This window comes from Acipenser ruthenus, chromosome 14, assembly GCF_902713425.1.
Source record: "Acipenser ruthenus chromosome 14, fAciRut3.2 maternal haplotype, whole genome shotgun sequence".
Classification (NCBI taxonomy): domain Eukaryota; kingdom Metazoa; phylum Chordata; class Actinopteri; order Acipenseriformes; family Acipenseridae; genus Acipenser; species Acipenser ruthenus.
In genome coordinates this window covers 27,930,407-27,949,490 of record NC_081202.1, presented here as the reverse complement: position 1 = coordinate 27,949,490, position 19,084 = coordinate 27,930,407, and the positions used below count along the sequence as shown (strand labels likewise).

Sequence of the window (19,084 nt, the reverse complement as noted above, 5' to 3'; positions counted from 1 at the left end):
TATGACCGGGTGCTCATATACTAGCGACCCATTTTCTGAAGGGTGCTTGGTGGTTACGTCCTCCTAAGAAGGACTTTCTCCCTGAATGGAGCCTAGATGTGGTACTGGAAGCTCTCACTAAGGCCTCGTTTGAGCCTATGCACTCCATAGAGTTGAAGTATCTGTCTATGAAGACAGCCTTTCTCTTGGCTATCACCTCCACAAAGTGGGTCAGTGAGCTACAGGCGCTGTCGGTGCACAGCTCCTGTATACGTATTTGGGACAATGGCAGCAGGGTGTCACTACGTACAAATCCTGCATTCCTCCCTAAGGTGGCTGGTGGTGGTCCAGTTGTGCTCACCGGGGAGGCTTGTGGGGCTGGTGGAGGCGATGGGAGGGGTTGGTGTATTCCTGTTGAGGTCTGGCGGGCTTTGTTGGCCTGCTCCCAAGGATGGTTCATGGAGGGGAGTGGAGCCGGTTGTAAGTTGCGGGTGAGGGGGGGGGGCCATAGTGAGAGTCGGTCAATCTTGGAATTGCAGGACCCCCGTAGGTCCAGCTGACTTCCAGTGGCTCAGAGGAGGTCTAGGCCCAAGATGAAGGCGTCCTGCACCAGGCCACTTCCCAGCCACCCATGCAGATCTCCATCACCCCTGTCATGGGGGCCAACTCTCTGGTTCTGCTTGCCTGTTTTATGCACGTTTCACCTTTCTCAGGTGCAGTGTTACTTTGTTTTTGGCCATGTGGACATTACAATAACTATTTAACTCCCTAGCATACAACAACCCCAGTTTTCTTACTTCAAACTTTGTTTGTTTTATGTTTAATTTTCTGGTGTACCAAAAAGGGTTCCCTGAAGAAACTTTGTTTTTCTCAGAGAAGATTGTGCAGACTAGAGTAATATCGCATCCAGTTTGACAAGAAACAGAAACACTGAAAAATCACAATGCACAATGATTTATATCAAGTTTATTTTAAGTAAAACTTTGATATAGCCAAGTAGATTTTATTTGTACAGCTATGGCCAAAAGTTTTGCATCACCTAAAATTTTAGGAAATAAGAATAATTTAAAAAGAAAAATATGAATGTAATTTAGATATTTTATTTAACATCATGTAATCAAATAAACTACAAACTTTGTAAAAAAAGTTGACCAGAAGCCATAATAGTAGTATAGTATTTCATGTTTCATTTTTGTCCCATTTTTCAATTTGTCTGTTTTTCGTATATATGGAAAACTACAAAGCGGATGTAATTCAATATGTTAACATTACATTATTCAGCAGGTTTCCCACTAAAAAAGCCTTGCAATTTATTTATAAAGGTATCATGTTTTGTGGTCTATGATTTATGTAGCCTACACAAATGGTTTATTGTTTTGTGTGAATGTGTTCTTTTAAAATATTTGTTTTGTTTATTAGCTATCTGTGGTAATCTATTTATATTTTACTGTACATTGGCAACTTTTTAAAAATACATTGCTATTTTTTATCTATTTTACAATACAGTACCATACCTGCCACTTGCATCTTGAAATGACTGCAGTTTGTTATCCGTTTGTGCTAATAGTTTCCTTACTCTTTTCTCAGCTGTCTTATACATTGGGAGAAAAGGGATGTAATATGCACACCGAAGCCTGCTGAGGTATTTGTTCACAAAAGGCAGGTCATGACAGGACTGATCTTCTTTGCTGTCTGTTGACTTTTTTAAAATACATTGCTACTATTGTAACACAGCAGGGAGGGGGATAAAGCCTCCCTGCGTGGAAAAAATGTGCAAATGCACATTTGTTTTCGTTAATTGTTTTGCTTATTGTTTAATTCAGTTTGGTTAATTGTTTTATTGTTTAATTATCCCCTGCACCTGGGTGGTAATTGGAAATTAGAACCAGGTGCAGGGAATAAAAAAGACAGGCAGTGAGTTTGCTCTGGGCTGCGGAGGAGAAGGAGACAGAAGAGGTGTTCTGTTTCTTAGCAGTCAAGAGGGAATAACGTGCAGTGTGAACCTGTGTGGTTTTAGTAAAGTTGGTTTTTGTGTGACAGGTAAACGGCCTAGCTGTCCTGTGCTAGTTAGGTTCCTGTGTGTTAGTTAGTGCTTGTAAAGAGCTAGGTGTTTATTTTTTGTGTTTTGTTTTGTTTGTCCTGTTATTAAAAATAGCGCAACCGCGCTGAAAAATCCAAGTCTGTGTCCTTGGTTGATTTTTAAAGGGGCAACGAACCAGAAAGTGGCAGCGGTCTTTCCTCACTATTTATTTTTTTGCCACAAAGGTACTCTTGTGGTATCAGTAACATTGATTAAGTTTCCAGATGCTATCCTCATCGAATAAAGCTAGTGTGCTGGCACATTCACAGGATCCTCATAATTGCAAAGGTAAGAACATGAAAGAGTGAATGTACAGGTTAAAACAATATGTCTGTGTAGCTAAGAAAGTTGGTTAAGGATTGGTGTAAAATCAAGCCAGTTATCGTGCTAACCATGTAGTGTGACAGACAGCCAGAGATAAGATAATTAGGAAACACTGTAAAAGAAAAAGGCTGATGTCTTTCTGCACTGGGTGTAAAAGCCTAGATGATCTGGAAGAATACAAACTTTGATGTTAACATGTTTAACTGTATACAAGTCTGTATTTACCATACTGTAAAACATTATATTCCATCTTTGTGAATGGGGTAGGGTATTCTGGGTATATGGATGAGTCTGGAATGGGAATATCCTTATACATTTTCAGATCAGTAGAATATTAACCATGTGGTCTGTACATACCTGTTAGTGTTCTCCCTGCAGCACAGGCTAATATGTAAAAAAAAAAAAAAAAAAATTGTAAAATGGTAACTTCAGCAGATATGTACAATAATATATACAGATGTGCTCAAATTTGTTTGTACCCCTCCACAAAAAAAAAGAATGCACAATTTTCTCTGAAATAACTTGAAACTGACAAAAGTAATTGGCATCCACCATTGTTTATTCCATATTTAATAGAAATCCGACTTTGCTTTTGATTTTTTATTCAACATAATATTGTAAATAATAAAACAAATGAAAATGGCATGGACAAAAATGATGGGACCCCTAACCTAATATTTTGTTGCACAACCTTTAGAGGCAATCACTGCAATCAAACGTTTTCTGTAGCTCTCAATGAGACTTCTGCACCTGTTAACAGGTAGTTTGGCCCACTCTTCCTGAGCAAACTGCTCCAGCTGTCTCAGGTTTGATGGGTGCCTTCTCCAGACTGCAAGTTTCAGCTTTTTCCATAGATGTTCGATAGGATTCAGATCAGGACTCGTAGAAGGCCACTTCAGAATAATCCAATGTTTTGTTCTTATCCATCCATTGTGGCTTGTCAATATGCATTTTAGCAAATTCCAGTCTGGCTTTTTTATGTTTTTCTGTCAAAAGTGGAGTCCTCCTGGGTCTAATTCCATTGAGCCCTCTTTCGCTCAAAAAGCGACGGATGGTGCGATCAGAAACTGACGTACCTTCACCTTAGAGTTCAGCTTGTATCTCTTTGGCAGTTATCCTTGGTTCTTTTTCTACCATTCGCACTATCCTTCTGTTCAATCTGGGGTCAATTTTTCTCTTGCGGCCGCGCCCAGGGAGGTTGGCTACAGTTCCATGGACCTTAAACTTCTTAATATTTGCAACTGTTGTCACAGGAACATCAAGCTGCTTGGAGATGGTCTTGTAGCCTTTACCTTTACCATGCTTGTCTATTTTCTTTCTGATCTCCTCCGACAACTCTCTCCTTTGCTTTCTCTGGTCCATGTTCAGTGTGGTGCACACAATGATACCAAACAGCACAGTGACTACTTTTCTCCATTTAAATAGGCTGAATGACTGATTACAAGATTGGAGACATGTGTGATACTAATTAAAGAAACTAATTAGTTTGAAATATCACTATAATCCCATTATTTATTATCTTTTCTAAGGGGTACCAACAAATGTGTCCAGGCCATTATAGAATATCTTTGTAGAATAAGCAATAATTCATCTTTTTCACAGCTTCTTTGATTTTATTCTATGACATACCAAAGGCATGCAAGTATACATGATAAAATAGCTTTTAATTTCATCACTTTTCAGGAGGAATGAAGCATTATTTCAATGAGCTGTACGGGTACCAACAAATTTGAGCACGTCTGTGTATATATAATATACACACCCCCACACACACACTACCGGTCAAAAGTTTTAGAACACCTCAATTTTTCCAGTTTTTATTGAAATTTACGCAGTTTAATGTCTCAATGTACTCTGAAATTAAAGCATAGATAAACAATTGGAGATAAAAAATAAATCATGGAATCGTTTTGTTTGAGTCAAAAATTTAGATTAAATTTTGTTAAAGTAGCCACCTTTTGCAGATATAACAGCCGAACACACTCGTGGCATTCTTTCTACAATGGAAATCAAATATTGTTCGGAAAGTTCTTCCCAACACTGTTGCAGAAGTTCCCACAAATGTGTTGCACTTGTAGGTTGCTTTGCTTTCACCCTTCTGTCCAGTTCATCCCAAACCAGCTCGATGGGGTTTAAGTCTGGAGACTGTGCTGGCCATTCCATGATTTGAAGCCTACCGTCTTGTTGTTTTCTTCTAAGGTAGTTCTGACATAGCCTGGAGGTATGTTTTGGGTCATTATCTTGCTGTAGGATGAACCCCTGACCAACTAGGCGTATACCAGAGGGTATTGCATGGCGCTGCAAAATGCTGTGGTAGCAGTTTTGGTTCAGGGTGCCACTCACTCTGTGCAAGTTGCCGACTCTGGATCCAGCAAAAGAGCCCTAGACCATCACGCTTCCTCCTCCATGTTTGACAGTTGGTGTCACACACCGAGGAACCATCCTTTCGCCTACTCGACGGCGTACAAAAACCCTGCGTGATGAACCGAAGATTTCAAATTGATTCATCGGTCCTTAAGACCTTCTTCCAGTCTTCAGTAGTCCACTGGTGGTGCTTCATGGCCCAGGCAAGCCTCTTTTTCTTATTTTGCCATCTTAGCAATGGCTTTCTTACTGCCACTCGACCTGTCAAACCTGCAGCTCGAAGTCTTCTCTTCACAGTTGAAACTGAGACTTGCTTACTTCGACCAGTGTTAAGCTGTGCTTGAAGCTGTTGTCCTGTGAGCCGTCTATCACGCAAGCTGTTGACTCTCAGAAACTTGTCTTCTGATTCTTTTGTGGCTTTGTGTCTGCCAGACCTCTTCCTGTCAGAGTTTCCTCCAGTTTCCAAGTGCCTTTTGATGGTGTAGGAAACTGCCTTTTTCTCGCCATTATGAGAGCAATATACTACTTCCTGTAGTACAATACTGTCCAAATAATGCTTAAGAGGGTGTAGTAACACAGTCTGTTCCAACACTGCTTTTATACAGACAGAGGGTTTGTAAGTAATCAACAAAAGTTGGGACACCTGTAGGAATTGTTAGCATCAACTTTCAAGGCTTAATTTACTTCCATTGCTGCAGAACAGCTGTAAGTTGTTAACCCATTACTTGTTCCCTGAAAAAGGCCTTTTTGTATAACTCTGAAATGTACATTATTTTTCAGTTTTTGGTAACCTAAACCTTTTTTTTTTTTTTTTTTTAAACCTCTGGCAGTTTACCGCTTACCTTTGTACCATTTCAGGTTATTCACTGGACTTGAACTGCTTAAATTTCAATAAAAACTGGAAAAATGGGGGTGTTCTAAAACTTTTGACCGGTAGTGTGTGTTATATATGAATGATACCCATGTAATAGTGGTGGCTATTTCTGTTTGTATGTATGGTGTATATGTGTATCTGCATTTGTCTCTACGAGGGAAATTAACATTTTCCGCCCAGGACCATGCATCTAAAAATGCGTCTTATAAAGTAATATCATGCTTGTCCTCCACCCACTTGACTTAAATTAATTTTAAGCAATATGACATTAACATTTATTCATTTATTTTTAATTACTGGCATAAAATCCATACTTCTTTGTGGACTAATTGCTGGTTGTTTTCAACTTCTTAGCAACAATTGCTAAAGGTAACTTACAAAATTACCTTCTAACTTTTTTTATCTTTTTTACTCTATTCTTACAATGTTCTGAGGCTGAGCAGGGTGATGCATTATCATTTAATGAAATACGCATTGTTGTAAATACTTTGTGAATACGATCCCACATAAATTTTTATAAAAGGGTTTTTTTTTTATATATAAATAAAATCAGAAAACAGAAGCCAGAGACTAAAAGCACATGCATGTACAGTTCAATGCCATGAACAGTATTAGCGTTTCATTATTTTGAAACAGTATAAGACTCAATGCCTGAGACCATCTTTAAATCCTCAAAGAAATTGGTTTTCCATTTCTGACAACCAAATTCATATAATTCGCTTACATCCTCCTCACTGTCAAAAACAGTAATATTATCCATTGCTGAATACATTATTCCCTCACTAATTCTGTAAAATATGATTTGATTTGGATTTGCCAGGTTTCAAGTGGTGAAGTGTTATTTTTACACACTGCTTAGCGGTGTGATCTAGCTATCAAGTGAATTCACTACAGATCAGTTCAAAAGCATGTCTAAAATGTAATTTCCACAACGCATAAATGCAGCTGACTAGTGGATGAACAGTACAAAAGCTACACATTTATTTGTAATGAATTGAAATATTTTGGTCAATACTGTATGCATACCATAATCTTCACATACAGATACATTGTGTAAGTTAAAGCTATGAGAAATTCAGTACAGCCCTTTCCACCCCAATCCCTTTGGTTAGACTAAAGAGTGATTTTAATTTGGGAAAGGGTACAGCATTAAATCAGGCCTGGTTTCCATTTTTGGGATAAAGGAGTCATTTCTGACTTGAGGTGAATCATGCTGTAGTAGATTAAAGAAAATTACTGTGTGAACCTTATCCGTATACCAGAACACACTGTGGGAAGTGGCGAGTCTTAAAAGAAATTCCTGAAATATCTAAATTTGCATACAGAACCTGGGGGTGATTTGCTTAAAGCTCTTAAGTGTTTGCCATGACCTTAGAAACAAAGAAAGGGTCATTTTGGTTCTGGTTAAGACATAGATAGCTATAGTACTTTAAAAGCAGACAAATTGTAAAAATGACATCCAATTTTGTTGCCATAATGATTGGAATATGCCTGTACAAAGACATGATTAAAACTTGAGTCACTTGCATCTTGAAATGACTGCAGTTTGTTATCTGTTTGTGCTAATAGTTTGCATATTCCTTACTCTTTTCTCGGCTGTCTTATACATTGGGAGAAAAGGGATGTAATATGCACACCGAAGCCTGCTGAGGTATTTGTTCACAAAAGGTAGGTCATAACAGGACTGATCTTCTTCGCTGTCTGACTTGTGTACATGCTCACGCCAAGCTTTGATGCCTCGTTCTTTTTCTGTTCCTGAAAGACATTTAAAGATTGATTAGACCAGAGGAATGAAGACTGTACACTCTGTCTCCAAAACCGGTAATTATGCATCAGTTTTGAATGGACTATTTAATTGTTGTATTGAGCAAATCATTCTGGGTTAATCCACAAAATAAGACTTGCCCCTATGATCTAGTAACATACCCTTTATAAAAAGTGTGTTGTGATATACAATAGTATTATGCTGCCCTCCCTCCTCTCCTCTGTTTAAACGCTCCTATTTCCAGTCTATTCAATAATCCACTAACTGCCACATCACATCCTATGGTTTCTCATACCATTTCTATGCTGATGATGCTCAGATCTTCCTCTCCTTCTCCTCCTCTGACCTCACAATCCCCTCCCGTGTCTCTACCTGTCTGTCTGCTATTTCCTCCTGGATGCACTCGCATCAACTCAAACTCAACCTCTCTAAATCTGACCTCCTTTTCTTCCCATCCTCATCTCCCCCCCCCTTCTCTGATCTCTCTATCTCCATTCCTCTGGAATCTACCACGCTCTCTTCCTCAGCCAAAAACCTCTGAGTAACCCTGGACCCCTGCCTCTCCTACTCCCAGCACATCTCCACTCAAGCACGCACCTACCAATTCTTCCTCGGCAACATACAAAGAATCCGACCCTTCCTCACCAACTACTCCATGCAACTCTTCGTCAAGGCCCTGGTACTCTCCCGCCTAGACTACTGCAACTCCCTTCTGGACGGCCTCCCTGTGTCTGCCACCTGTCCGCTCCAGCTCATCCAGAACTAAGCTGCACGCCTGTTCTCTCTGCCTTGCTTATCCCACGCTACTCCACTGCTCCGCTCACTCCACTGGCTCCCGATCACCGCTCGCATCCAGTTCAAGACTGTTGTACTCGTCTACCGATGCCTTGACCAGACTGCACCCAGCTACTTCCAGACCGTCATCTTTCCCTACACCCCCACCTGACCTCTCCGATCCACCTGTCCTAGAAGATTGACAGTACCTCCTCTACGCTTCCCTTCCTCCAGAGCCTGTTCCTGGTGGAACGACCTTCCTATGGATGTCAGGACTGCCCAGTCCCTGACCACCTTCCGGCGCCTCCTCAAGACACACCTTTTCAAACAACACTCAACTCTTCCATTCTGGACAATATAGTACTCTGACTTTAATGCACTTTAATTTGCACTTATCTGCTCCCTATTTTACTGTATTTAATCCTGCACTTAACCCAATATGTAGTATTTTGCATTTCACTTGCACTCATATCTAACCCTGATGTAACTATCAACACTGTTACCTGCTCTTGAACTGCCCCTATATCAAATTGTACTGTGTTTTGTATTTGCTCTTATTAAGACTGAAATCACTGTATTTTGTATCTTGCTCTCAATTGTACTGTAATTGTATGTCTTTTTCATATACAACTGTAAGTCACCCTGGGTAAGGGTGTCTGCTAATAAATAATAGATTCTAATTAATGTTTTTGGAATTCCAGATCATGGTGGAAATTATCAGTAGTCAGTCAGTAATGCGTGATGTTTGGTCATTGTTACTATGTGTGTCGCCCAGATCTAATCTATAATTATTATTATTATTATTATTATTATTATTATTACTTATTTCTTAGCAGACGCCCTTATCCAGGGTGACTTACAATTGATCTTGAAAAATGCAGATATGTATCCACTTAGGCAGCTGGAACTAAACTGAACTGGTGGGCTTAAGGCCCCTGTATTTATACTACTATTTATATTACTGGAAAGTTCTAGAAGTTACTCCAAGTTTACTCAGCACTGAATCTATCTGGAATGTTCTGGAAAATAGGTAAATTTCAAAATATCACTGTCCTGGTCACAAAAGCAAAGTTTGTGAGGAATAATAGCCATGTTCTATACTTTTGAGGCATAAGCAATTAGGAAATAACACTTACTACCCAGGAACCAAAAAAAAAAAAAAAAAAATTGTTACACAGTGTTATTTAAGAGTTTTTATTAAAGCTGCCCTCCCACCCCCTGGATATACAGACATGTATAATATTTTAAGTGTTTCTTCCTGCCATTTAATCATTCCTGTGGTAAAGTGGTTCCATACCAGGAAGTAGCAGCGACTTTTACTCCTGTAGCTTTAGTTAACACTTTCCATTAAGTGTCTCCAACTGCACCGTTATTACACCACTCTAGTAAAAGATCTGTATACTTGATATACGCTAATTCATAGATAAAACCCACCTGGGAGGAGGTTGTCCAGAATAAATCCAAAGAATCCACCAACAAACATATGCGTTGTAAAAAGAACAGTAAAAACTTGATCCAGTTCTCTGATGCCTGGGAAAGACAATACATAGACAAATATTTGTTCAATCTATTTTCTTTATAGGACAGTATACTGACAGTATTTATTCAATTCTGGAAGCAGTTTCTAATTTTGGAAAATATATTGCTGCATAATTAGACAGCACCTTCCCTGAAACATCAGATATTTTATATGACAATACAAGCCACGTGAAAGATATGAAAGTGATTTTGAGTGACTGACGTTTGACAGAAATCACTGGACTTTGGTAACAACTGATGGAAATGATGTTATATTTTATGAATGGAAGTTGTTTTACTGCTGATTCTCACTACATGACTGTCCACTTCCAATTTTTACAAATTCAGAAACATTTAGCTTGACAATTTCAGTTACCGTGTGTACCTTGTGTGTACCATTTTACACATATTTGGTCTTGTGACGTATGACACTGTAGGGCTCAGCAGAATCAAATATTTTGTTTCTTTTACTGGCAGTTGTACCCATTAGATTTAACAGTCTGTGAATTCCCATAGGAAAGGTCAAACTCCAAGAAAGCTCATCACCAGTATCATTGAACATGTTTTTGAATGGTATTATTCATATCGCCTTTAATAACCTCAGACAAACATTTTTGTCAGCAAACACCTCTTTGCAAATGTCTTTGCACTGCTACAGTAACTGATTCTGAAGGAGGCAGAAGCACTCAAAATGGAAATCCGGAAAATCCAAGCCATAAACTTAAATCTCATCAAAATCAGTGCAAAGAGAGACTGTGTTTATTTTAGTTTCCTTAAATACACTGGCATACAATAATACCATAAATTTGTCAGATTTAATCGACCATCTATTTTCTCATGACCTCAAAAACTGTTCAAGCCATACCTTGTGTGTTTACACAGTAAGAGGCTCATAACTTAAGATGACAGATGTAACAGCTGTTTGATCTATTCAGAGAATATTACAGTACTTGACCTCCCTTTAATAACTGTTAAGTGTGTACTTTTAGATTATGGAAAAGATTTTGCTGAAAAAAAGTATCTTTTATTTATAGTAGCATTTAGTTAGGTTATAATGCAAGATCAAAAAACAAATAGCTTTGATTTCTATTACACAGCCTGAAACTGTTTGTCAGAAATCAACCAGAGAAAGCTCTGGTCATTACAACTGTGCTACTGTAGCCGTCATTGCACGATTCTTTTGATATGAAAATCAACTCTGCTGGCCCTTCTGCATGCTGTGTTTTTGATGACTCATATTAAACCTAATAGCGTCAATAGTCTTGTTTATCCCCAAAACTTAAATGGTTTGAGACTTTCACAGTCATTGTGTAATAGCAGTAATTGGCTTAATTTATTTCAAAGTACAATTGCTTGACCAGTGATTACAGCCCTCTCACCCCTTCTAACTTAGTGGGGGTTTTTTTAAGTTGCTTTTCCTAGCCTTGCAATCAGAGTCCTATAAATAAGTCATCCTGTTAAATCCAGGATACTACAGCATGACATCATACATGGCTTAGTTTGAACATCTCCTTTAATCCTAAATTCAAAGACAGGTAGGTGGCGAAGTTATAAAAGCCTGACTGACAGTTATGGAAATTGATAGAAGGAGAAGAAATTACATGGAGCAGTTGCAATTTATTTACTTTCTTTTTTTGGACAACACTATTTTCTGTTTTACATGTATTGGAACTTTATTTTGGTTAATCAGAAGAGTTAAACTATACTAGATAGCTACTGTGTTCTTACTGTGAGAATGTTTGAAATTCTGTGGGGTGTGCTGATGTCTGTATTTTCTGAGTAACTGCTGTGAAATTGAAAGCCGTTAATTAAATGGGATAAAAAATGTAAAAAATCTCTGATTAAACTAGACAAAGAAACACATATCCGAGTTTCCACATTGGTAGCTTGTGTTAGGGTTAAGGAAAGCTTACATTTCCATGACAAGTCAGTTGCATTTGCTAGTTTTGCAACATATTTTCATAGTCAGATGGCCATGGCATGGCAGGACGGCATTAAAATTGTCAGTGCCCCGAATGAGTGGATAAACACTCAATGTGGGAGTCAACTGCCATTGATTGGTACTCCTTTTATAAAGGTGAGGGAAGGACAGCTTTTTTGTTTTGAAATTGACACATTAATAAATAGGAGTGTTTTGATTCATTTAACATAATATTATGGCAAACAAACTATTTAAGGAGTGATGTGTGCAAATGAGTTCCCACCACCACCTGCTGCATCTAGGGGCATCTGGGACACTTTATCAAAATTCAAGAAAAACAACAGAACACAGACATTTTTTAAAGGCCTGGGTGCAACTTAAATGCAAGTGTAAGTGTTAGTTGCCAGGCTGAGAGTAAATATGACACTGTATATTTGTACCAAAACCAATAACCTTCTTTAAGGTGTAGCAAAAAATTAACCATATGGGGAGAGAAATACTTCGGCTGCCCTTAGGCTTTTACTTTGTGGCCCTGTGTAATGGCCTAGTTATTAAATTAATACAATAGGTGATCTTTTTTTCAGACTAGAAGCATGACACATTTCTTGATTTACCACATTTAATGCCAAGTCAGTGAAACATTGTATTAACTAAGCTGCCAATTTAGACATACTTCATTACAGTGTAGCAGTGGAATTTAACAAATAGAAGCTATACATTACACAATTTTGATAGTTTATGTAAATGCCGGCGGCAAAACTGGAAAAGGCTGTTTTGACATACAGTGTATACTTCACCAGTTTTATTAACATGTGCTTGGGAGTTTTTTTTTTTAAACTAATAGTGGAGTATTGATTCCTAACATGTTATTGCAAGCCTGACATGTTACAATACCATAATACTGTAGCTTGATAGGTGGGCACATGGAATTTCACTTCTATGCCTTCTGTTTAAGTCACTCACTTTGATAAATGGAGATGACATATACTTGCACTGAAAAATGTAACAATTCCTTTTTCGTTAGTGTGCTGTGCATGCTATAAAACACCCAACTTTACCATTAAGCAATGCAAAATCATGTAGAAAGCTTATTATTTGAAAAACTTCTATAAATGCTGGCTGTAGAAAGGTGAATGTGTAGGCTTCTATAACAGCAGCAGGCTTGAGAATTTTCATAAAATCAATATATGTCCATTCTAGTTTTACAGAACATAAATACGATGCAACATATTTGATTCACGACTAAAAATTAACATTTACAATCTGCAGGTTTATCAGAACAGTGGAAGAATCCACTGCAGATTATACATGCTTTCTCTTGATTGCAAGCTGTATTGCAGTGACCTGTGCACTGTAGAAACTGTACCTGTTCACAGGACCAGTTCTGAAGGTCACTAATGAATGCCAAACACCTCTCACAACAGGTAGCAACCATACATGGCAGAAAATCAAGATGAAAAAAACAAAGCAACCAGAAGTCCACCTTGAATAAAAATAATGCAGGAACTGATGGGCAAAACTCCCAGCCCACAAGGTGAGTAAACCCACAAGCAACAACCTGAAAAGCACTGAAAAGCAAATCAACTAATTTAGCGGATTTCTGCAGTTTATAATAAGAGCTCTTTCATGTTTTGTAACTATTACTGGAAACTATGTTGTGTTTCTGAAAGAACATTCCGACTCTAATCACATACATACCACAATGTTCCTATAAAGAGCCCTTTGCCCATGCCTCCTTGTCGTTTCTTTGTTTGGTTTCGTATCCGACGTGTCTCTTACCTTCGCATCGTGAGTTTTACTTTTCCAATCATACAGGGCATGACATGACCCGGGCTTTCGATCCCTTGTCTGACCTCTGCATCAGAGACCACCATCTCCATCCTCAGGTCACGTATTCCTTACATTTACAACATTATGTATCTTACATTTAACAAAATTATGTTGTTCGTTCTTTCTCTGCTCTTTCCAGCTACTTGTCGATACGCCCGACTCCAGCTCATCCGAACCTTTCTTCCTCACCCCAGAAGGATCAGTTGGTTCCAGGAACTAATCATGCGACCATCTACGTTCATCTCTCCAAAGTGCTGGATTTCCTCCTGATAATTATTCCGGACATTCTCTCAGATCGGCGCCACCACTTCAGCAACCATAATTTAATTCCCCTTGAAGTTGTGCTAGATCCAGGATAATCTATCTACTGTGTCAATAATTAACGGCAACTGTTATCGGATTCCATACTCAGTCGTACTTGTTGGGTTGCATACTGAAAATCTTATTGTAGAATACTCATTTCGCTTTACATTATAAAATTAGTTTTCTTTTATGATATACTCATCAGGCTACAATATCACTTCATGTCAACTACTCAAATTCTCCTTAGAATCGATGGCTTCGCTAATTAATGCAATCATGTCTCCCTATGATGTGCGTAACTAATCGGGTGCCATATCACCTCGCTACTCACAATTTAATGTAGGGCAGCAGTGTAGTGGTTAGGGCTCTGGACTCCATGCTTGACTGTAGGTATGGTGTTCTTTTCTTTGTACGCTTTTCTTAGACTTTCTCCAAATGTAACAACTATCAGTGTGACCAAATAGCTTGATTTTTGTTTCATCATTCCACAAAACTTTTGACCTGAACTCATATCCATCATTCAGTTGCCGTTTTGCAAACTTTACGCAATTGTCCTTGTGACGTTTTCCTAAGAGTGGCTTTTTCCTTGGCCTGCGACCTTTGAGACCTTCACCATGCAATACTCGATCTATGGTTGAAATGGAAACCCCAGTTCCACTTGCAGCCAATTCACTTTGAATATCTTTGGCAGTCAATCTCGTCAATTAGTTTTTATTATTTTCTCCCCAATTTGAAATGCCCAATTATTTTTAGGCTCAGCTCACCGCTACCACCCCTGCGCTGACTCGGGAGGGGCGAAGATGAACACACGCTGTCCTCAGAAGCGTGTGCCGTCAGCCGCCGGCTTCTTCACACTCTGCAGACTCACCGTGCAGCCGCCTCAGAGCTACAGCGTCAGAGGACAACGCAGCTTAAAGGCAAGCCCGCAGGTGCCCGGCAAGACTACAGGGGTCGCTGGTGCGCGGTGAGCCAAGGACACCCTGGTCGACCTAACCCTCCCTCCCCCCGGACGACGCTCAGCCAATTGAGCGCCGCCCCCTGGGAACTCCTGTCCACGGTTGGCTGTGGAATAGCCTGGACTCGAACCGGCAACGTCCAGGCTATAGAGCGCATCCTGCACTCTAGCGAGTGCTTTTACTGGATGCGCCACTCGGGAGCCCCCAGGGCTCTGGACTCTTGACCGGAGGGTTGTGGGTTCAATCCCCGGTGGGGACACTGCTGCTGTACCCTTGAGCAAGGTACTTTACCTAGATTGCTCCAATAAAAACCCAACTGTATAAAAAATGGGTAATTCTATGAAAAAATAATGTGATATCTTGTAACAATTGTAAGTCGCTCTGGATAAGGGCGTCAGCTAAAAAAATAAATAATAATAATGTTTTCTTTAACTATTTCCTTGGATAAATGTCGCTGCTGAACATTCAGGATCTGTCCAACAGTCATCTTCCAAACCAACCATCACAAAGAATTGACATTCGTCTCCGCTGTTGTGGGTTCTTAGGCCTGGCAATTACCACGGAAACCAGTTCCCTGACATTATGTTACTTATTATGTTAATTTTAAAGCATGTAAAATATCATACTAATTGTATTTGCCCTTTTCTGCTCCCCCTAGTCACATAGCAAGGTAATGTTGCAGTCCAAGGGAAGTTTTCTATCTTAAACAAGTAAATCTGATAAATTGAGGTAAGGAGAAACCGTGCTCATTGCCTTCACTAATTTAGTTTTCTGTTCCCACGCTTCCATGCTGAGATATCTGGCCTCCAGATCCTGATCTGCACCGCTGGACCAGCTGTTTCTACAACCTTTCTCTATGAAACTATTTGTCCATGTCTTCAGGATCGGAGTTGCAACCAGCATTCAGGCATTTCAGCAGCACAAAAAAGCATTATGTCTAAGAAAAGGAAGTATATATATATAATTTGTTTTGAACCCGGAGGAAGGGTTACCCTCGTTCATTGATTCCCTAAGGTTTCCTCCTGCCTCCCTTCGGTGAGTATGTGTTTTTTCCTTACCTGAGTGCTGAGCAGTATAATTCTGCAAGGTGAAAGAGGGTGAGGTGGACCAACTCAGGCTTAAGTACCAAACTCCATCTTCTCATTTACTAATATTCTAATTGTGAGCATTTGATTATAGTAGTACAAGGTAGGCTGGGCAGCACTCTTTTTTTTTGGGAGGGGGGGGGGGGTAGGTGGCTTAGCGTCACTCTCCTCCACTGATATGATATGTTGGGCACAATATAGGCCAGAGGTAGTCTTGTCCTTTTGAGGGAAGGTGGCCCAGTGCCACTGGTCCTGCCGCTGGCATGACTGTCATTAATCAATAACCATTACATCACTATCAGCCAATACATGAGACGGTGGAATGTGGCCCAGAGCACAACTTGATCTGCTCACTGGCAATAAGCTGTCATCAAGCAATAATATTCATCACAGGCAGCTCTAGAGCTCAATGGACAAGGCCACGGGCCAAAATGTATATTGGGTTAATACTGTCTGTATGATTCAGAGTTTAGGACCCAGGGGAGCCCTGTGCGTGAGGCAAGCTCACATACTTGATCATCTATGATGGCTTTGCGTACACCTCGAAGCCGCCGTTGTAAATCGAAGTCGTCAGTCGGAATTGTCTGACACCATTCGCTGCCGAAAATTTAAATTGCTGCCAGCCGCCGTCACTGTCAGATTTTTTCTGACTGACAAAGAAATCAATAACAGCAGCTGCAGGACCAATTCTGAGTGTGTACTGGCAGGCAAGATCTGTGACCCCACCTCTCAGAGTGACGTTTAATCTGAGTCATGCGCTGAGAATCATGGGAGTCGTAGTTATTTATTTTACAGCATGGTGAAGGGATTTGGTGGCATGCAAAAGCAGAGTAGGTACTGTCATTATAAACTATATTCCTAAATGTTATTGTTAATGTTTCTGTAGTTTTAATAATGCTCTTAAAATGTCTTCTAAAACACTGATATTGTCTTCAATTTCCTAGCCACTGCCTTGTTGGCTTTACATGTCGTGTTTTGATGTGTGTTATGATTTAAATCTAGAAAGCATTATTCATAATGTTTTTTTTGGTTTTTTTTACCCCCTTCTTTCATACAAATTTACAAATTTAAAAGCACGCTGATGGACTGCAACTTACTAAAATACTTTTATCTATGAATAAATTAGAAAAACATCTTGACGAATTAGTCCTAATTGTACAAGTAGTGAATATATAAAGCAAGAATTCTCTTTACACCCACTTCACATATTTACTACTCTGTAAGTAGTAACAAATAAGAACATTCTTACATTGGGTTGGTTTTTAGTCTTTGTGCAAATAACCACAGATAAATGCAATTTTTTCACAAAATAATGTTTTATATTAAAAGGGCAACAAATGCTTAAATTAAAGAAAGCTTTGTGTGGGTTGCCTTGTTCTGTAAAAATAAATAAATAAATAAATAAGATAATTCTGAATAGCGTTATGTACTATCTGTCTTTTATTAAAATAAATGAGCAGTTGCAGCCAGCAGGGTGTAGGGCTCTACAGCTCATCATGTCAAGTTCCAGGGAAAAACAAAATAATAAGTTTGTTAGCACTTCCTCATTAACTCACAATGAAATGTCTGAACTATCAGATTTGTACATAGTCTCTAAACATAGACCTCATGGGAACAGTAAGTCAGCTGTTTGGAATGTGGTGCTTTTCAAAAGCAAGTCGGGTACCAGGGACACCATCAAACACCAGGGCATTATCATCTTTGAATCTGGCTGACACAAAGCACTTCTGTAGAATTGTATGCCAAGGGACAGGCAACTGCACATATCAGTAAAATAAAAAACTATGCTTTGCAAACTTCCACAACATCTTTAAGTGATCACTTACTACATGCTCATGACATAAATGTACATGAGAACAGCCAGTCACAAAAACACCAAAAAGCCAGCGACGCTTGGAAAACCACAGCTCAATTAATTACATCTTTCATTGCTAAAGGTAAAACAGAGATCAAGAAAGTTTCATATTCAGAGATCTTTACATGTTGTGACTAGTTCAGCAAATCTGTACTTCTGCAGGAAAGTCTAAAAGTCACATAGATAGTGAAAGGCATTTCTGTTACATATTCAGCATCAACATTGCTCTAGAAATTCAGATTGATTGATAATATGTGTTTATATACAGTACTGGTGTGTATTTAAAATAGAAGATAGTTGACAATGAAATGTTACTGACAGTGGTATAGTTCCTGCCACATACAATATGTGCAGTGTAATGAATAAAGTTGCAATATTATGGTTTTGTATTTTGGCTTTTTTTTTTTTTTTTTAAATGATGGCCTTATTTTTTTCTTGTTATAAAGTAGGTGCCATAGCTCATCCTTTAGGTTTTGTAAACAGGTATTGTAAACAACCCTTGTCAGCTCGGGTTCTTTGCCCCTTTAAAAACTGACCCAACACACAGGAATGGAGGTTTCAAATGCGCTGACACACTAATTTTAATACACAAACAAAACAAAACAAAACAAAATAAACACCTAGCTCTTTTTTGAGCACTAACTAAACATAACAGGAACCTAAACTATAAAACAGGACAGCTAAGCTGTTTACCTGTAACACAAAACAACATCTTCAAAACAAAACAAACCACACAGGTTTTCACTACCTTTCTTCTTCCTACACTTGAACACACAACCAAGCGGGCTCTCCACACAGCCACCTAGAACAGACTGGCTGCTTCATTTAAATACCCTGCACCTGGTTCTAATTTACAATTACCACCAGGTGCAGGGGATAATTAACCATAAAACAATTAACAAATAATTAAACAATTAAATCAATAAAGGCTGTGTCCTTCTGGGACATGTAGTCCTCTTTCCCCCAGGACTACCCTATCTTACAGTATGTATATATTATAAATTTTGTATGTACTATACCTGTGTTGATCATCTCTGGGTTGGAATGGAACCAAGTTGGTAAAACTAAGCCACTGAAAGTGGAAAATCCAAGGATCAGCAAATTTCTTGAAGAGTTCAAATCCACATACTAAAAAGAAATAAGAAAATACAGTATACAATGTATAGTATATACAATGTCTGGTATAGTTTTCTTATTGTTTAGGTTTTTTATTATTTGAGAATGGCTTGTTATATAGATCTTTCCCTCCCCTACCTCATTAAAATCTATTTTATAAATGTTTTAAATAATAAGATGGCTTGCATTGTTTAGTCTTGCAATTTGTTATCTCAGAAACCATTTGCCTTTATTTACCCGACATATTGAGAGTATGCTAATGTTTCCGATGATTCCCCCAAAAAACATGAAAATGATTTATCCATTCAATGTAGTAAACATCTCAAAAGTAAGTAGTTTC

At 38.8% G+C, this 19,084-nt stretch overlaps 1 protein-coding gene across 1 annotated transcript in view; it reads right to left on the bottom strand.

Moving 5' to 3' along the window:
• Positions 1–1,007: 1,007 nt before the first annotated feature.
• si:dkey-106n21.1 (solute carrier family 23 member 1) overlaps positions 1,008–19,084 on the bottom strand; it is a 40,210-nt gene continuing 22,133 nt past the window's right edge. Inside the window, exons 10-12 of the mRNA XM_034032486.3 lie at positions 18,648–18,756; positions 9,595–9,690; positions 1,008–7,376 (exon numbers count right to left, since the gene is read on the bottom strand). Coding sequence (XP_033888377.3) covers positions 7,171–7,376; positions 9,595–9,690; positions 18,648–18,756 — 411 coding nt within the window. The 3' untranslated portion in view covers positions 1,008–7,170. The remainder of the gene's footprint in view (positions 7,377–9,594; positions 9,691–18,647; positions 18,757–19,084) is intronic.